At 37.4% G+C, this 20205-nt stretch overlaps 1 protein-coding gene across 1 annotated transcript in view; it reads right to left on the bottom strand.

Annotated features, from left to right (window-relative positions):
• LOC124160692 overlaps nt 1-20205 on the bottom strand; it is a 176598-nt gene that overhangs the window by 48431 nt on the left and 107962 nt on the right. Inside the window, exons 3-5 of the mRNA XM_046536668.1 lie at nt 2818-2941; nt 1962-2324; nt 197-505 (exon numbers count right to left, since the gene is read on the bottom strand). Of these exons, the coding sequence (XP_046392624.1) occupies nt 197-505; nt 1962-2324; nt 2818-2919 (774 nt within the window). The 5' untranslated portion in view covers nt 2920-2941. The remainder of the gene's footprint in view (nt 1-196; nt 506-1961; nt 2325-2817; nt 2942-20205) is intronic.

Raw genomic sequence — 20205 nt, 5'->3', positions numbered from 1 at the left:
AGTTGCCCCAATTTAATTGTTAACTTGTTGAAAATAACCGATTTAAAGGCTGATATAGCGCTGTTTTCGAAAGAATAGGAACAAAAAAATTACTTCAACCTAAAACCACCATTGTCTCCTGCAATCGTAACCCATTAATTTATTTGTCAATTGAGCAAAGCGAAACCTTTACACTCCTAATCGTAATATTACTCACCGAGTTCCTCATACTGCCACCCAAGTACGCAGGATAGTATCCAGTGGGCGGGTAGACAGGAGCGTTAGCGGGAGAGAAGAGTCCAGCAAGGTTCTGGAAGTATCCTGGGCCGCCGTTGTTGACTCCCGAGAAATACGGGTTCCTGTTCCAGAAGGAAGCCTGCTGGTTGATGGGAGAGTTGTATCCGTTGTTGCCGAAGTCGTAGATGGCGTTTCCTAGGGATTGAGCCAAGTTAGAGAGAAAGTAGGGTCTCTGGTCCTGGGCAGGGCTTTGCTGGACGAACGGCAGCCTGCTCGGAGGAGCACCTTGCTGAAGAAGAAACACCATCGTTAACCCATTATTACCCAATTTTGCTTCTAAGCAACGTCAAAAATGCATACATTATCATCTATATTTAGGAAGGATTTTACTACTTGTTCTTTTGTGATGTAAATTTTAATGGTGAAGCATGTAGCTGCCACAATAATTACGATCGAGCAGAGAATTGTCACATTTTTAAAAAGGAAAAATCTTGAAATTTAAATTCTCTCAGAATCAGCCCTGTGTTAGAATGGGTTAAAATGGGACACACTAGAGAATTCTTGGGAAAAAATAGAATCTGTTTTAGTGTGTCCTGATTTTCAATTATTTTTCAAATAAACACTCATAAAGGAATATCTTTGCCCATCTTTTTCCCCGACTCTGCCGTCTGTTTCAAAATTCATCTCTTCCTCTGTTACATAACTAGGTTACAATAATAAGATAAATGCATATTAATTCATGCATGATGAATGATTACTCATCGCAACCCGGGTCGCGTTATGTAAAAAAAGTAGTAGTATAAAAAAATTTAACTATCCAAGAAACTTAATAAGGGGATACTACACAGTTAAGAATGAGTTAGTGAAACTTAGCTAGGGTTAATCTCCTATACGCTACGCTACGCTGAAATTTCGCGGACTTTGTTGTAGCTCAAGTTCCCAGCTGTTTTAGCTGTCTACTAAGAAGTTCTGTACTTTTGATGGTTTCGGTTGATTGATTAATTTTCTCGGTCTTATCATGGCAGAGTGTCGTAGGCTAGATTAAGTTGGGATGGGAATATGGGAAGATATAAGGGCCTCCATCCTACCTCCACTTAATATCACCTAGGTAACCATTTTTTTGGACATGAAGCCACATGCAGCAATCTCGGTGTTGAAAACACCCATCCAGCAGCCAATAGCTTCACGGGAGTAGCCTCAAGAAAGGATAGAAAGAGTTGGCTTAGAATGATGCCTTTATTTTATTTTTTATCACAGTCCTGCTCGACTTGAAAATGGCCTTTGGGTATTAGGTCTAGGACTCCTCAGTTCATGTCTTTGTTCTCATCTCATTATGCTAAGGATTGAAGCTACCATTGGCTCCGAGTAGGGTGGTTTCCTATTATATTTTTCCCTAAATTGAAAGATCATTACTCCTGGAATACGCTTTTATCGCTTTTAGATTTTTAAATGACGATATCCATTTTTCGCGATAAAATGAAAAGTTAAAATTTTCAAGCACGCGAAAACGCGACGGCTGAGTATGAATGCTGGGAAAACCCCGCGTGACGTCATTCTGGTTCCCGCGCCAATCTGGCCTTTTTCAAATGCGGTTAAAATTGACCATTGCCATTCGTCTAAACTAGGATTTGTGAAACCAAATAACTTGTATATTATGAATACACTAATGGTGGGTAACGAGTCGCAATCAATGCCTTTCGTTTTCTTTGATGAAGGAAACTTCCCTATTGTGTGTGATTGCTCACCAGTGGCCTTAGCGAGAGTATCGCCTGCAGCCTGTCTGGGCTGATGAGCTGCGCGGGGCTCCTGTGCGAGTGGTTGGGCAGGGGGTGCGGCGAAGGCGATGGGGATGCGGGCGTCGAGTGGTCCGCCGGGTGGTGCTGCTGCTGCTCCCCGCTGGTCTCCTCGTCGGAGGCGGGCGCGGGGGCGGCCACCGGCCTCGGGGGCGCTGGGGCCGCATCTTTGAGGGGTTGTGCGGGGGAGGGGGACGGCGGGGGCGGCGGTGGGGGGGCGTGCGCCTCCAGGCCCCCGCTGCACTTGAGGCAGGCCTCTTTCATCTCACGCTTCACCTCGTCCACCACCTCAGACCCAAAGCAACTCTCGTACACCTGAGAAAAACAAATATAGTCCATTACAATCTCTGTGATCCGGCGTTGCGGTAATCCCACACGTCCAGTAATCCGGCATGTAGCCTGCCTACCTCTCTCAGTCAAAGTGGCCATTAAAATGGACATGACTTTGAGGGGATTTTTCTTTCCCTGGGTTCCAATAAATACCTCTAGTAAGCTTAAGAAATTGCAATCCTTCCAAATAAATCGAGATAATCACTCAATCAATCATTTCAATATTTGCTCAGAAGACTGATGACAGTCAAACTGAACTATCCATATAGCAATACTTATCATTTTAATTGATGCGCAAACCATCAAATCTATCATCGCCATCATATAAAACAGTCATGAGTCAAATAACGGCATAGAATCCATAATTATTTACCATCTTTAGATGCATGAAATAATCTTTCCTTTTTGCTCAGGATTTTATTTATTCTCTAAAATCTCCAAGCGCACAAATGATAAATTTATTGATCCATAAGTTTACCTTCATCATGGCGTACTTCTTGATTAAACGATCTTCAGATCCGCTGAATCCCGCGGCTACCGCCGCTGCGAACAGCAAAACAATTGATATGTTGGGCACCATACTGCTGGTGGGTTTCAGAATCCTGCAAAGAAATGAATAATCATCAGACATCGTACTCAAATGATGAATGTCCTATCAGCATATAAATCGTTTCATTTCCCCGGGAAAATCTCACTAATGGGAAAGAGAGGAAAGAGTAAAAGGCGACATGCTTGCGGAAACGTTTATTCAAAGCCTAAAACTACTTGTTTTCACGTATTCATAAGGAGTCCAAAAATGCATTAATATCCCTAATCTTGACTTTTGACATTTTTCACTAGGGGCTAGACATTATCAGTATATTTTTAGAGCTGTGAAGGAAACATTCTATCCTCTCCTTTTTTAGTAAACTCCATTTATATGCATCACTACCAATGAATTATTTATTTATTTCCATACCACCGAAAACAGCTCTATACGGCCTTTTACATCGGGGTTATTAAAATGTTAACAGTTTCACGTACACAAACAACCATGCCCTGGATAGGGGTAACTTACACAGGCGGGACTCGAACCAGCGACCTCCTGTTTAGCTGGACTTTACCCCGCCGCCACCAAGGCCGGCCTCGGGTTTCTATTACTTTGGTTTCATGAAAAATTTCTTCTTATAAATTAAGTAAACCGTATACATTAGACGTGATATGCAAATGCTCCCTGCAACTGTTCGGCATTATATTTTTCGTGGATGAATTGGCAGAAACACCATCACATCTCCACTCGTTGTTTTAAATCCGGTTACGTAAAACTAAAGCAGTACATACTTTTGCATTACGGCTGAAATTTATCAAAAATATGTGCATGTTATTAAATTATATATTCCTTTCTTGGAATCTCCGTAAGGATCCGTTTCCCTGACAGAATTAGTTATTGGCATCTATGCCGCGGTATAAAATGCATTGATACATTGATAAAAAAAATTCGGTAATGGATGACTGGAATCACGGCGTTGAAGACACCCATCCAGCAGCCAATAGCCTCAAGGCAGTTTGGAAAGGGTGGAAAGAGTTTGCTTTGAAAGAGCCTTAATTTTATTTTTATTACAGCCCTGCTCGACTTGAAAATGGCCTCTGGGTATTAGATCTAGGACTCCTCGGTTAATCTCTTTGATCTCATCTCATTATGCAAATTGCACATGATTTATAACAGTGTTAGAATGAAAAATATCTCATGGATGAAGTCTTAAGTACTTCCGCGTTCTTCACTTCATATAAATGCTCTAGCAACTCTCGAGTGTTGAAAATGAGGGTTTATTTTTTGCCTTTCATAAGTCAGTCGCAATGATATTGGGTAATTTGAAGAGTTATTTCATTCGTGCCTGCAGCCGCTAAAAAGAGGCATGATTGATGGTTTTCCTCATCGTGCATTTTCCCTTCGAAGTCTGTAATTCATCCCCGAAGAAATACTTAATGTGGAGCTGTTACGAATTCGCACGCGACGAGACTAGACTTATTTATTTCCAGGGGAGAGTAATTAATTGCAAGTTGTTCAGGTTATTGCTCCTAAAATCCTACTTATTTCTCATGCGCTCAAGTAAAAGCACCAAATTGGTGTTTTTAGAATGCCACCATTGATTTGAATATCATCATCATCATCACTGGTCAACAATCCTAGGATTGGTTTGACGCAGCTCTCCACTCAGTTCTCCTATCAGCTAATCTTTTCACACCTACGTATTTCTTCTCTTTCACATCTCTCTTTACTTGTTCCATATATTTGAATATATAATATTGAAAAAATGGAGAAGTTGAAAGAATAACAACTTTTCTTTTTCCAAGTAGTGATTTATAATTTTCTGATCATGGTTTCGTTACAGAGTAACATTTCAAGGAGAGGAGTACAGGTAAATTAAGAAGTAAATATATATTGGGTTAAAATGGAGTAATCGCGGGTAATCACTTCATTTTTTAACCCAATAAATATACTAGTCAATTTTTTACTACCTAAAGAATGTTACGCCTTAACGAACCCATGGTCGAAAAAAATAAATTACTATCTATTTGCAAATGACAAAGTTGTTACTCCTTCAACTCCTACGATAACGGATTTCCACTAAGTCACGCCCGCTATTATTGCTTTTATGAAAATATGAAACATAAAATGCGTCTCCTCGTCATATATTAATTACTATCATTATTGAAGGTACCTGGGCTTCCTTCTTCAATTCACTGTACTGTCCAGTGACGTAGCCAGGGGGGGTTTGGGGTGTCCGGACCCCCCTTCGAAATATAAAAATACAAATATTTTCTCCATGAAAAATAACAAAATATTGAAAAATCATGAATTTATAGAAAACATTTTTAACAAAGAAAAAACAAATGAAGTTTTTTCGTTAAAGGAAAACTTTTAAATTAGTTTAAAACCCTCTACTAAGTACCCTGTTTTTTAAAAATTTTCACTCCTGATTTTGGGCCCCTCCCCCCCAAACGAAATTCCTGGCTATGCCACTGGTACTGTCTATTCCCTTTCACTATATCTATCAATAAACCCTATTTTCTGCCTTCCCCTCCCTAGTTAACCGAACATTCTCTCACACGGTTTTTTGGCATCCCTTTCAAGCCCCCTCACCCAAACTTGCTCTCTCCCTTTGTTAACAAAAGTGTGCTGCGTTAGGTTCCATAAATGGATATGTTACTCAAAAGCTAAAATTTATACTATTAATTGCAATAAACAGGGCAATATCATTTCCGATGTAGCAAAGTCCTAATATACCGTATTCTCCATTTATTTGAGGACATTTAATTTGGGTGCGTGCACGAAATTTTGAAATCTTGTAGACCTTGCTGTCACGATGTTATAGATCAGGCACCGGCATCCAAGCTTACTCACTTTGAGCTAGGATATTGAATAGATAATGGAAACGAAAGGATAAGAAAAACAATTCCCTCACAATACAGATAATTTATTACTTTGAAAAGTCACAATATATATTTTGTAAGTCGTGAAAAATCTATGCTTAAGAATAGCATTTTACTCTTGTCGAAAAGGTGTGAGATACAAGAATATCTGTAAGTTATCGTGAAGTGTGGCCAAAAATTCAATAACCGCGGGAAATTAGTTGACGAATTTATGAAGAGTTTTCCATCACATTGCTGTGATAAATCGAAATATTTCTTCTGATTGATCGTTTCGAACATATGGACCGCTATATATTATAAATGGACCGCTTTTAAAGTCGTGAGAAATCAAAGGTTAGCTTACATTTTGCTCGTTAACATTATCTTTCCCGATCAAATCATCCAATAAAAAGAACGCCTGAAAGCTATAATTCAGCTTCATAATTTGGCCCGGAGTTGATTCTCCGTTATTTGTTGGGAGAGGTCGACCTCGCTTTGATAGCCATGATAATCTCCGCTATTTCAAGGAGCGAACTCCTCCCGTCCGCATGGCAACCCTTCCTTGGCTGCAGAGGTACCGGGAATGCAGCCCAAGGAGTCATTGACCTCCAAGGAAAATCATCCCCGCCCTCGCATCCACTCCACTCTACCGTGTGCTGCGTACGAACTGATAGGTAAGTACCAACTCCTCTTGACCCTGGCTCCCTGATATTTCCAAGGGTCGGTATTCAGTTCAGCTACCTAGGTATGGTCGATAATGGAATCATAAGGATGAGTCTTATGATGAGTATGATTGTGTTAATTTTTTTTATATTGAGAATCGCTATGAAATAAATGGAAAAATGTTTATTTATTTCTTTCGCGGTAGAATAAACCCAAATGAACGGAAAATCACATTAAAAGTTTCGTACCGAAGTGTGTGACCAGTGATTTGATTCATAAACCCCCACCCCCAAATTAGCTCTTAGCAATCCGAACGATAAATATGATATTCAAAGCAACGGATTTAAGAAATATTCCTTACATTTAATTATTCAATGATTTTCCAAATATAAAAACAATATGAATAGTTAAATATAATCTGTAAAATATACAATTCTGTATTATAACATGAATAATTTGTATTTACTATCACGAAAGTTATCTTAAATTCCATAGAGCTTTTGGAATTAATTGTATAAACAAAGTAGAAATTAATAATCGAAGTATTGCAGTTACATTAAAAATAATTAACAATTCAAAATCAGAGGGTTAAAAACTACGCTAACAAGGACAGGACCTTTGCACCAAATATATCAGTTATAATAACAGCTCCGTTATTTTTGGCCAGCTTTTTTCGATGTGGAAACATTGTGCCCCGTCTCTTCCAGTACGCTGCAATCCATTTCCATATCCTGGTTACTTCCACTTTAGTTCTAGTTACCTACCTTTAAATACCCTGAATTGTGTCTCAAACTTCTCTTGAAAATGGCTCTAAGGGTTGAAAGCGATTGAGTCTATGTACTTTAAGAATCTATATATCTTGGTCATTGGAATCTTCCCCTCAATACTGCTTTTCAAGGGAACAATTCCTTTTCAGGCGCTAAATACTATGTAGTAACCTTAATTTGAAAAAAACGACAGGAAGACGGCCCAAAAATTTTTATGGGCTTATTTCATTGCCTGGTAATTTATAATGATAGCTCCTTCCTGTCCATTCCCAGTAAACGGTATTTTTGGTAGGACATGCTCATGAGTCAACAAGGTATGGATTCTTAAGATTGAAACTGTGAAGTAACTGTAGGATTGAAACAACGAAAGCATGAATGCGGGGACGTCGGAGGACGTTTGTTAGGAATATGTTGGGAATGATTGGTGTATCTGAAAAATTTAATTACTTCGCCAAATTTAAACTATCTATCATCTAAATAATGAAAGCACCTCGTGTAATGCTGCTGTCGGGGAACTCCTTCCGAATGAAAAACTCCTTCCTTGTCCTTTTGCATCGAGTTATTTTTTCAGCAGGTAATCATCACGAATGATTCAATCACACCCCTCCTGGATGTTGCAAGAGAGTAAAATAGTGTATATTTAATTTTTATGCCAGTTTGAAGGTAGAAAGAGACCTCAGTTCGCGAATCTACCTTTGGGCCTCCAAGAGCGCCGTAAAGTCAATGCCATTTAAGTCCACATCTTTGCTAAAACCGCTTACCTCGTGCGCATGTGGATGCTGGAATGTCGGCCAAAAGGAAGAAGACGGTGGAAAATACTCGCGAGCCCGTGAAATAGCTATCGATGCGCCCGCAAAGAGGCTTTGAGAGTGCGCAGGCAAAATGGCAAAAAAGGTAGCAAAGGGAAATAAAGGCAGAAAGCCGCGAGACCGCGGAATTCCATCGGCTTTTGCGTCAAGAACTTTATTCCCCGACCCCATTCCCCTTCCACGACGCTTCGATTCAAAAGCTTCCAAGTCCCGTCAGGGACACCAACCGATTTCCTCCATCTTCATAGATTTATTTTGAGTCCATCTCGGATGTATATGCTAATAAGACTTGTAGTTTTAACGTGAGGGAAGGTGGTTATAGTGATATATCGATTGTATCACCGTTACTGAAAAAAGTAGCAGTCACTGCCGGTGGCTTAACATTCGAAATCACTGTGATTGTGGATTCGGTGAGCAGGCTACTACCAAGTGACGAGCGATATATAGCATTTCCGATTTGAAAACATTGTGCGCCGTCTTTTCCAATACGCTACAACCCATTTTCATTTTCTACTTACTTCCACTTTAGTGCTAGTTTCCTACCTTTGTATAATCTGACTTCTATCTCATACTTCTCTTGAGAATGGTTCCAAGGGTTGTAAGCGATTGAGTCTATGTACTTTAAGCATCTATATATATTGGGTATTGGAATATTCCAAGGAATATTCAAAGGACCAAGTTATCTGGCAAGGATGGATCATAATTATATTAAGATAAAGGCTCCAAGACAGCTGTCAAATAGACTAAAATTTTCATTCCTACATCGGGGGAATTGGAATGGTTTACCGGAGGAAATTTTTTTTAGGCCTTCCCAAGTAACGCCAAGTTATTTATCAATAGGTTAAATAAAATTGAATTCTGAGGGCTTTTCTAAACGCTTAATTTTTGAATAGGGTGGCCACGTCTTTTTTTGCTTTGGTCTTCGCATGTTATTGTGTAAAAATGGATTTTGAGGGCTATTTAAATGTAGATATGTATTGTTTTTTATTTTATACTACCATCCGACATTATGGTCGACTTGTAACAATTTGTGCAATAATAATAATTCCTGTCAATGCCGCTTATCAAGGGAACAATTTTCTGTCTAGTCCTAAAGGGTGTATGGCACCTAGTCACAATTTGTAAAACGGGAAAGGGAAACGGCCCGATAAATTATTTATGAGCTTTTTTCATTTTCATCCAGTAATTTATAACTATAGCTTTATAACGCAGAGGTAGCCGTCACTGCCATTGATTAAATCAGTAAATACTGAAACGAGCACTTACGCAAGACGGCATTTTTAGTGTCAAATCAGAAATAACAAAGCCACAAATCACGGCTGAATTCTATAAGGGATTCTCGTCGGTGATCGTAATTACATTTAATGATCACCGTTACTGATGAGGAGCAGTCACAGGTAGCGAAATGATTCGAGTATCACAGTTCCGCTCATCTCTAGAGGGTTATAAAATTTAGTTTTTCTGAAATTAATTGAAGCAACCAATTACTGTCATTTGCATTTTAAGCAAGGTCATTCATAATCAGCTCTATATCACTCGGAGAGTAAGGAGCGGAAGCTGATTAGGTTTATATGAAATGGGATTACAGAATCACCTGATTAGTGAGATTGATACGCAAATTTAATATCTAAATCTAATCAGCACCCTAGGCTTTATTCTCCAAATCTAATTAGCCACGAAGCTAGCTTTATTCTCCAAGAGACGAAAGGCTTATTTCTTAATGTTTTATGCATTTATACTGTTTTGGAAACATTTTTGCTCATTTTATCATTTCATATTTTGATTTTTTTCTACTTTTTAGTGTACAATCATGCAGTCGATTTACCCTTTAAAAACCTCCTTCCTTGTCCTAGTACATCAAGTTTTATTTTACCAGAAAATCATCACGAACGATTCAGTCACACCCCTCCTGGATGGTGTAAGAGATTAAATTAGTGTATATTTAATTTTGGTTCCAGGTTAAAGGTCGAAAGGTATCTCAGTTCGCGAATCTACCCTTGGGCCTCCGAGAGCGCCGTAAAGTCAATTCCTTTAAATTCCATATCGCTTTGAAAAGTGAAATGACTGAAAAATGTCCTCCATCGATAGACTTCAGACTCAGATCATCGGAATGAGAAGCCAGTAATTTATTTCCCATTGCAGCCCATTTCAGAATAGCACTTTCAAAGCCTCGTAATTTTTTTCTTTTGCATGTGGGTGCTTTTGTTATGCAATGCGCTACAAGTTGCAGGAATATTGTACCAAAAATTTTGTGGCTGACGCCATCAATTGAGGAAATTTAAACCGTTCTTCAATTTGGAAATTTATTTCATTAATTAGTTCACAATGGAGCAAAACTTCCAATTTCTGAATACTGAAAATTGTATGGTGATCAGAAGCAAGCAAATGTGCTAAATTTCAAACTGATCCGACATTACAGAAAGGGCTAAAAATTAATAACAGGATTTCATCGATGAAACAGACGAAGCACGTTGAGAACAAGTGTAAAAACAGTGTCCTCCATCTGCAATGAAAGTGTCCTCCATCGCTAGACTTCAGACTCAGAGGTGATATGAATGAGAAGCCAGTATTTTATTCCCCTTTCCGGCCCATTTTGTCCATTTCCAAATAGCACCTTAAAAACCTCCTAAAATGATTCTTTTACAGGTGGGTGCTTTCGTTATGCAATACGCTACAAGTTGTAGTGCTTCGGAAACTTCGGCAAAAGTGCGTCCATGTTTTCAATGCTGGTAAGCTCACTCCCTGAATCCTCTTTTTCATTAACTGGTAAAATTTATTAACTTTGATGTCTACGTAGATATGCAACTCTGAATAGACCCGCGTTGGCTCCGCAGAGGACGGTTAAGTTGAATTCCAATTGCCTGATTTTCGTGCCAGGTGATTTTTTCTTGAGACAATTCGTAGATAAACGCGAATAATACTATTCCATGACATGGGTAAATTTATGTACACGGTATGAACTGCCACCTTTCACCTTACATCGCTCCATTCAACACAATTTCTACATAATTCCTCTACGTTTTTCTGGCGCCGTTATTTTTACCAACATACATAATGCCATTTGGCACATAATTTAATGCTCAAATCAAATACAAATATTAGCGAACTTCGGCTTCTGCGCATACGAAGTAGAATAAAATGGCAAAATCTGAGATCGCGTGATTTACTGACAACGACGATAGCGGTTTCTTCATTAGGTTTATTTCGACGGTACATTTTATTTTCCTCGAATTTGATGCTACCAAAGAAGAAGAGGTATTAAGATATGAAATACATAAAATTTTTAAGCATCGCATTTGCTATCTTGTCCCTTAATAATATGTACTAAAATTAGCTTTTCAATGTTGGCTTCATCTTTTGATCACTGCGCAGCCTTCTTTAGCGCTGTAAAAATTACTCTCCTTTCATACTAAAGTACTTTTCCGTGCATGTTCGATATTTTTGCCAATTTAGAGCGGTTTTACGCAGCATAATATTTTACCCTGTCAGCGAATCTTTCGTGTTACCGTATTACTTGCCTTCCATACTTATGCATCTGTTCTTTATATTTCATCCAGGGCCATTTTTGCATACATTTGCACATTACTCACTCAAAGTTTTAGATAACACCGCTATAACACGCGCGCACTTGTGGAAGATATTTTCTCTCACCCAGGAAGCAAATTCGTCGATACCGCATTTGTAAAATGTGCCTTCGAGACGGGCTGCAACGGAAGTCTTTCTCAGCGATCCGTAAGAAAGGCAATAATCACTTCATTTTTGCGGAGAAACTGTAAAAAATCTCTCCTCGGAAGCACGCTGCCGTTAATTTCCTCCGAGGAAAACGCAGCGGCTGCATGGACACGGTCGTTAACGGTGCGTCATACGAATCACTGACCCTGGTCAACAGCCAGGGTGACCTTGGCAACTCTCGGCCACCGGCCTTATTACGAGGCGTGTCTCCGTGCAAGGGGCAACCCCCTCATTCCATCATAGTCTGCTATCCTCTCTTTCTCGCACAGACATCGCCGTACGGAGGTATTATGAAAGATTCGTCTCCTCCGCATGGTTGTAATCACAGCAATTTCCTCACCTTCCCGATGATTGGCCCATGTTGGAATTTTTCCCCTGGTTTATTGCGGAACGCAGCAGGGCTTTTTCTGCGTTAATGTCATCGCATCGAGCGGTTGCATGACTAACATCTAGGAAGAAACTCATTGAGTTCTCGTCTAAGATCGTCATGCTGATTCCGCGCACGGTAGGAGAGGATATAACTCCACGAATGCATGGATATTAACGCGTTGGATACACTTCATTGTTTTTGCTTCAACGCTAACTTTGAATTATTTCCGGTGAAGACATTTTTTACCCTTTATCCAAAGGTTACAATTGCTCCTAACCAACCGCGAGTATCAACGCATGTTTAGAATCAAATTAATAAGATTTTCTTTAAGAATAACTCAGGCGGCTATCTTTTTCTATGTTATCTTTCTTGGCATGGGCTATTCCGTTATATCGAGTTGTAAAATAATAATAAAAATAATAATAATAATAATAATTAATGGTTGGTTTTAATACGATAAATTTTTCGCGATATTCGTCGTTATAACCAAACGACATATTTTCATCGCATAATGTGTATATGTCTCTCATGTTAAAGAATCGACTAGAGCAAAATCCGATGTAAATCGTTTCATGTATTGACTTATTTTTTTGGGTACGTATTTGGACGATGTAAAGCGTTTAATTGTCCACTTGATATCATTTTCAAAATAAAACTCTCACTTACTGAGCTGGATCAATTAGCTAGCTTTATTCGGCTAATTTTGATGTTAGGTTTTTGTAGAAGAAAGGGAAACAGCGAAATTGAACCAAATAATACAGTTCTCCCGCCTCCTTTGCCAATATGCAACTAGTCAGGAATTGCCAAAATATATTTAGCTAAAATACCATCAGACTTTGTTCTGTCCACTAAACACCCATGGCCCCAATTGCTCATAGATATGGACACAGACAAGTTCACTCGTTTGTTTTCGTATGAAAGCAGGTGCATGACTTACATTATTGGTTTACCCTGTGGCGAGTATAGATTTTATACTTAGGGTGAGATCAGATCAATATTAGATAAGGTTCAGTAATTTTAAAATCAACTCTGCATGATATGTTATGCATAAAAATAATGAAACTGACATAATTAAAATTCGCACGAGACAACTAGTAGGTGGTTAGGAAGTACTACGATAGTGGTCATTAATATTTTCTTCAGGTTCCTCATGTATCGGGAGGGGAGTCTGGGCCCATAAAACCTCCAGGCACAAAAATGATATCCGCTCGATCAAATTTCATTGTGAGAGAGATAGAAATACAATAACTTAATAATTTACAGTGATGATGTACCTAAAATGGTTATATCACACGTGAGGGCCAAGGGTTCATGGTTTTTCCTAAAAAAAATTATCTACTCTATCTTACCCGCTACCTCACTTCGGTGCAAGAATTTCATGAAATTATCTACTCTATCTTACCCGCTACCTCACTTCGGTGCAAGAATTTCATGAAATCTTGCTGCCAAAGAGACTGGAGATTTGCATTTTTCATCTTGCACACCCGATCTTTGTGAAAACTTGTACGTTTTCAGGCCTTAGCGTTGATGCTCACATCCATTGTGGTACACGTGAAAATTTTCCTATCTCTAAACCTCTAGGAAACTTTGCAGCTCTCTTTATTGTTACTTTATTTAGAGAAACCTTCATTTTCTTAATTTACCTGATAATGACACGCCACAAGTATTCCAACTTCCGACAGATTCACAGAGGTTGGGACCAGTGATTTGAAACGTAGACTCAGGAACGCTCCCGTCAGCAGACGTGTCCCTAAAACCTGTTCCTACTCGCCTGACATGCAATGCCATTCTTATCAAAAACGATGCAATAAACTGAGATATAACACTAATAACTGCTTGCCAAAGGATAACACGTATCCCAGGTCAGTAGTAAGTTTCATGGAACGTTTAAAAATCTTCTCACAACGTTAAGATTTACTATTAAGTGACTCATGAGCTGGGGTGGACGGGATGGATCCTATTGTCGTTTTATAAATAGGACGAGTAGATTGGGTGCTTGAATTCTTCAAGCGGGTAATTAGGGAGGTGGGAACATTGTTGTGTCACGTGTTGTCGAGTAATGGGTCCATAAGTGTTTCAAATATTCACAAATTTCCCTGCCGTTTTTTTTTAATAGGAAAGGAACCTAATTGTTTAATTTTAAAATTATTTGTTATTTTCATTATGATTTCATTTGACGGATAGTTCTTTATTTGAATAGGGTAAGTTTAGCACTGAGACATAATTGGAATAAGGTTTTTAAAATTTCAAGACAGTGATGATTTTGTGGTTATTTTTCAACTCTTAAAGTCCAAAAGCGTTGTGATAAGCGAAACTTGAAAATGAAACGCAGATTCCTTAGATAAATATATAAAGATATACCACTCGCAAAACATATGTCCATAATGCAGTGTGTAAAATACTAAATTGTAACGATTCCCCAAATTTCTTTGGTACTAAAAAATAGTTATTCTCAAGATATTCCAATTTGAAAAAAATAGCTTCGGCATATTTGCTATCATTATCGTATCGAATTATCAAGTATACTGACACGTGTATTGAAAATTCGCAATCCTGTTCCAGTCTTCGATCATCAACCCTAAAATTCCTGGTCAACTATGTCCGTGGATAGAAAATCTTGTATGTAATAACGATTCGATATATTTTAAGATAAAGCATATTCAATATATATAGATCGTGAGACAACACGCAAAGCATATTTCCATTGGGCATTGTGAGGAAGACCAAGATGTACCCAATCACCAAGTGTCATTGGTCCAACGTAAATACTAATCATGTTATGCCATTTCGCGTATTTGCTACAATTATCGAATCGATCTTTCGATAAAACTGCAATCTGCACTGTAATATCCGCAATGCCGTGGATTTTAATTCCAGTTAATAGAAATCTTCTCTATATTTCCTGGTCAACTATGTCCTTGGATGTAAAATCCTATATGTTATAGCATTTCGATATATTTTAAGAAAAAGTAGATTCGATATATATCGAACGTGAGACTAAACACAAACAATATTTCAATTGGGCATTGTGAAAAATCCCAAGATGTAACCATTAACAAAATTTCATTGGTGCAACGTATATACTAATCAAAATATGCTAATTTCAGCATTTGCTATAACTATCGAATTGATCTTTCGATTATACTGACATCTGTACTGTAAAATCCGCAACGATATTGATTTTATTTCCACGCAATGGTCATCTTCTATATAACTGCTGGTCAACAATGCCCGTGGGTGTAAAATCCTAAATGTTATAGCTATTCGATATAATTTGTGAAAAAGCAGATTCGATATGTATCGAATGTGAGACTACATGCAAAACATATTTACATAGGGCAATGTGAGGAATGCCAAGATGTACCCATTCACCAATTTTCATTGGTCCAACGTATATACTAATCCAGTTATGCCAATTTGCGTATTTGCTAGAATAATCGATTCGATCTTTCGATTATACTGACATCTGTAATGTAAAATCCGCAATGACATTTTTTTTATATCCAGTCTATGGTCATCTACTATATAATTCCTGGTCAACAATGCCCGTGGGTGTAAAATCCTATATGTTATAGCTATTCGATATAAATTGTGAAAAAGCAGATTCGATATATATCGAATGTGAGACTACATGCAAAACATATTTTCATTGGGCATTGTGAGGAATAAAAAGATGTACCCATTCACCAAATTACATTGGTCAAACGGAAACATTATTGAAGTTATGCCAATTAACGTATTTGATAGAATAATCGAATCGATCCTTCGATCATACTGACATCTGTACTTTAAAATCCGCATTGCTTTTGGTTTAACTTACAGTCTATGGGTATCTACTATATAATTCCTGGTCAACTATGTCCTTGGATGTAAAATCCTATGTGTTATAGCAATTCGATATATTTTAATAAAAATTATATTCGATATATATCGAGCGTGAAACTACATACAAAACAAATTTCCATTGGGCATTGTGAGGAATACAAAGATGTACCCATTCACCAAATTTCATTGGTCCAACGGAAACAGAATTGAAGTTATGCCAATTAACGTATTTGCTATAATAATCGAATCGATTTTTCGATCATACTGACATCTGTACTTTAAAATTCGCAATGTTTTTGGTTTAATTTCTGGTCTAAGGGTATCTACTATATATTTCCTAGTCTACTATGTCCTTAGATGTAAAATCCTATATGCTATAGCAATTTGATATATTTTAAGAAAAAGTAGATTCGATATATATCGAGCATGAGACTATATACAAAACATGTTTCCATTGCGCATTGTGAGGAATACCATAATGTACCAATTCCCTAAATTTCATTGGTCCAACGTATACACTTATCATTTTATGCCTATTTGCGTATTTGCTATAAAAATCGAATCGTACATTCGACTATACTGCCACCTATATTGAAAAATTCGCATCCTATTGATAACCCCTCCATTCGATGGCCATACCCTTATCCCTCTCTTCTCTACTATCCCCGCTTTCAAAATTTTGCCTATGTTCTTATATTGGTGACGTATATAGGGCGATGCGTGTATTTCTTACGGGTACCTAATACAAAAAGATATAAATTCATATTGACATATCTTCGTAAGGAAACAATACTCATCTAAATAATTAATGTGTACGCATAACTCATTCCTTCCTTTACATATTGCCATAATTTTTATTCCCGTAACTATGTAAATAGGTCTGAATAATGGCTCCATTGAATGCAACCTTGTATCGATCATAACTTGGACTCTAATCATTCGATTCGCTTGATTAAACTTTTGTCGGATGAAATACATTAGCAGTTGTATTGTGCATGACTCTTGCATTCAAAACTTGATTTACAAAAAAGTTATTAGCGTTTAAAGCGTAACCAAGGAGATTGGTATCGATATAACTCGCACATGAATCGATCGATCGGAATCATCACCATTGCAAAAGTTGACCATTTTATTAATATTATTACTCTGAATATTTCATTTCTCTAGCTTAAACGGTTGCTAAGATATTCAAGATTGCATGCTCCACAAAAAAATGGCGACAATGATTTTTCGCGTGCAGGACATTTTTCGGAATTTAATTATTAATTAACGAAGAGGGATACGGAGAAAGTGAGCTCAAACGTGAGGGTACGAAGTACCCTCTACGGGTACTTCGTACCCGTAGAGGGTACTTCGTACCCTCACGTTTGAGCTCACTTTCTATAGCTGAGCTTTATATTTGAGCTCTCCGTACGGTTACTTCGTAAAAACCGTTAGAGGGTACGAAGTACCCTCTAACGGTTTTTCCAGAAGAGTCCAAATTTTCATATGGCACATGTCTCAAGGCTGAAATCCGAGTTTGAAAATTCGCCCATCACGACAATGTTAAATCGAAATCGTTTATTCCTCGGAATTGTTTCGACATATGAAAATTCCAAGATAGCCAAAAAATCAACCAAAAAATTCTCTACCAAATAAGTCAAGGAATTTGTCGTACGATTATTGAAAGTTGGTCAAAAAAATTCCTAAACTTTTTCCATAAGAAAAGCATAGAAAACGTTCAAAAAATAATAAAAAATACTGAATATCAATTTGTCGCTATGGCAACTATACCAAAAAATCGACCAAAAAATCTACTTTATGTCCATTGATTATCATGTTCCTCAAGATTTTCAAAGTACAAAATAAAAGCGAAAATGTTTTAGTCCCATAAGGCTCCCATGTTAATTCAAGTCGATATATCTCGAAAACTAATCGACTTTTTCGAGTTTTCAGATTTTTTCTCCCGATGAATTTTTTTTTACTTTTGCGTCCAATAAGCCAAATACCCACACCTATCACAGTTTGGGCTGTGAATTTTGATGAGTCAGTCAGTGGTTAACCAATTTGCCATTATATATTAGCTTAATTTTTCGCTATTAACGTCCCTATAATAGCTGCAATTTGATTCACTGATTGGGTGATTGATACAAATTAGTAGCCAAACTGGTGATAGGTGTGGGTATATGGAATATTGGACGTAAAAGTAAAAAAAAATTAATCCGGAGGAAAAATCTGAAATCTTAAAAAAGTCGATCACTTTTCGAGATATATCGACTTGAATTAACATGGGAGCCTTATGGGACTAAAACTTTTTCACTTCTAAAATATATTTCTAAATATGTGAGGAACATGACATTCCCTTGACATAAACTAGATTTTTTAGTTGATTTTTTGGTATGGTTGTCGTTGCGATGAATTGATATTTAGTATTTTTTATGATTTTTTGAAAGTGCCCCATGCTTTTCTTATGGCACTACGTTAGGATTTTTTTTGACTAACTTGCAATCATCGCAGGACAAATTCCTTGAAACGCAAGATACAAGATTTTTTGGTTGATTTTTTGGCTATCTCGGAATTTTCATATGTCGAAACAATTCCGAGGAATAAACGATTTCGATTTTCCATTGTAGAGGTGGTCGAATTTTCAATCTTGGATTTCGGCGTTGAGACATGTGCCATATGAAAATTTGGAATCTCCAAGAAAAACCGTTAGAGGGTTCTCCGAACCCTCACGTTTGAGCTTACTTTCGCCGTATCCCTCTTGGTTAATTAATAATTAAATTCCGAAAAATGTCCTGCAAGCGAAAAATCATTGTCGCCATTTTTTTGTGGAGCATGCAATCTTGAATATCTTAGCAACCGTTTAAGCTAGAGGAATGAAATTTTCAGAGTAATAATATTATTAAAATGGTCAACTTTTGCAATGATGAACATTCCGCTCGATCGATTCATGTGCGAGTTATATCGACACGAATCTCCTTGGATACGCTTTAATCGCTAATAACTTTTTTATTAATCAAGTTTTGAACATGAATGTCATACAAAATAGGACTGAAAATGTCATTCATCCGACAAAAGTTAAATCAGGCGAATCGATTGATTAGACTCGAAGTTATGATCGATACAAGGTTGTATTATATTGAGCCATTTTTTGGGCTTATTTACATAGTTACGGAAATAAAAATTTTAACAATATGTAGGGAAAAAAATGAATTATGCGCACACATAAATTATTTAGATGAATTATGTTTCCTAATGAAGATACATCGATTTGAATTTATATCTTTTTGTATTAGGCCCCCGTAAGAAATACACGCATCCCGTCTGTCTACGTCACCAATATAAGAACATAGGCTAAATTTTGAAAGCGGGGATATTAGAGAAGGCAGGGATAAGGGAGTGACCATAGAAGGGACATCAATAGGATTGCGGATTTTACAGTACAGATGTCAGCAGTGTCTAAAGTACGATTCGATTAGTTAGCAAATACGCAAATTGGCATAACTTGATAAGTGTGTACGTTGGACCAATGAAACTTGGTAAACAGGTACATCTTGGTATTCCTCACGATACTCTATGGTAGTATGTTTTGTATTCAGTCTCACGTTCGATATATATCGAATCTACTTTTTCTTAAAATATATCGAATTGCTATAACATGTAGGATTTAACATTCAAGGACATAGTTTACTAGGGATTAAATAGTAGATACCCATAGACTGGATTTAAAACCAATAGCATTGCGGATTTTACAGTACAGATGTCAGTATGATCGAAAAATCGATTCGATTATTATAGCAAATACGTAAGTGGGCATAACTTCCATAGATTTACCGTTGGATCAATGAAAATTGGTGATTGGGTACATATTGGTATTCCTCACGATGCCCAATGAAAATTTGTTTTGTACGTAGTCTCACATTCGATATATATCGAATCTACTTTTTCTTAAAATGTATCGAATTGCTATAACATGTAGGATTTTACATCCAAGGACATAGTTTAATAGGGATTAAATAGTAGATACCCATTGACTGGATTTTAAACCAATAGCCTTGCGAATTTTACAGTACAGATGTCAGTATGATCGAAAAATCGATTCGATTATTATAGCAAATACGTAAATGGGCATAACTTCAATAGATTTACCGTTGGATCAATGAAATTTGGTGATTGGGTACATATTGGTATTCCTCACGATGCCCAATGAAAATTTGTTTTTTACGTAGTCTCACATTCGATATATATCGAATCTACTTTTTCTTAAAATGTATCGAATTGCTATAACATATAGGATTTTACATCCAAGGACATAGTTTACTAGG

The sequence above is a fragment of the Ischnura elegans genome, chromosome 6 (assembly GCF_921293095.1).
Source record: "Ischnura elegans chromosome 6, ioIscEleg1.1, whole genome shotgun sequence".
Lineage (NCBI taxonomy): Eukaryota > Metazoa > Arthropoda > Insecta > Odonata > Coenagrionidae > Ischnura > Ischnura elegans.
Note: the sequence above shows the minus strand (reverse complement) of the source record. Positions and strands in the feature narration are given on the sequence as shown.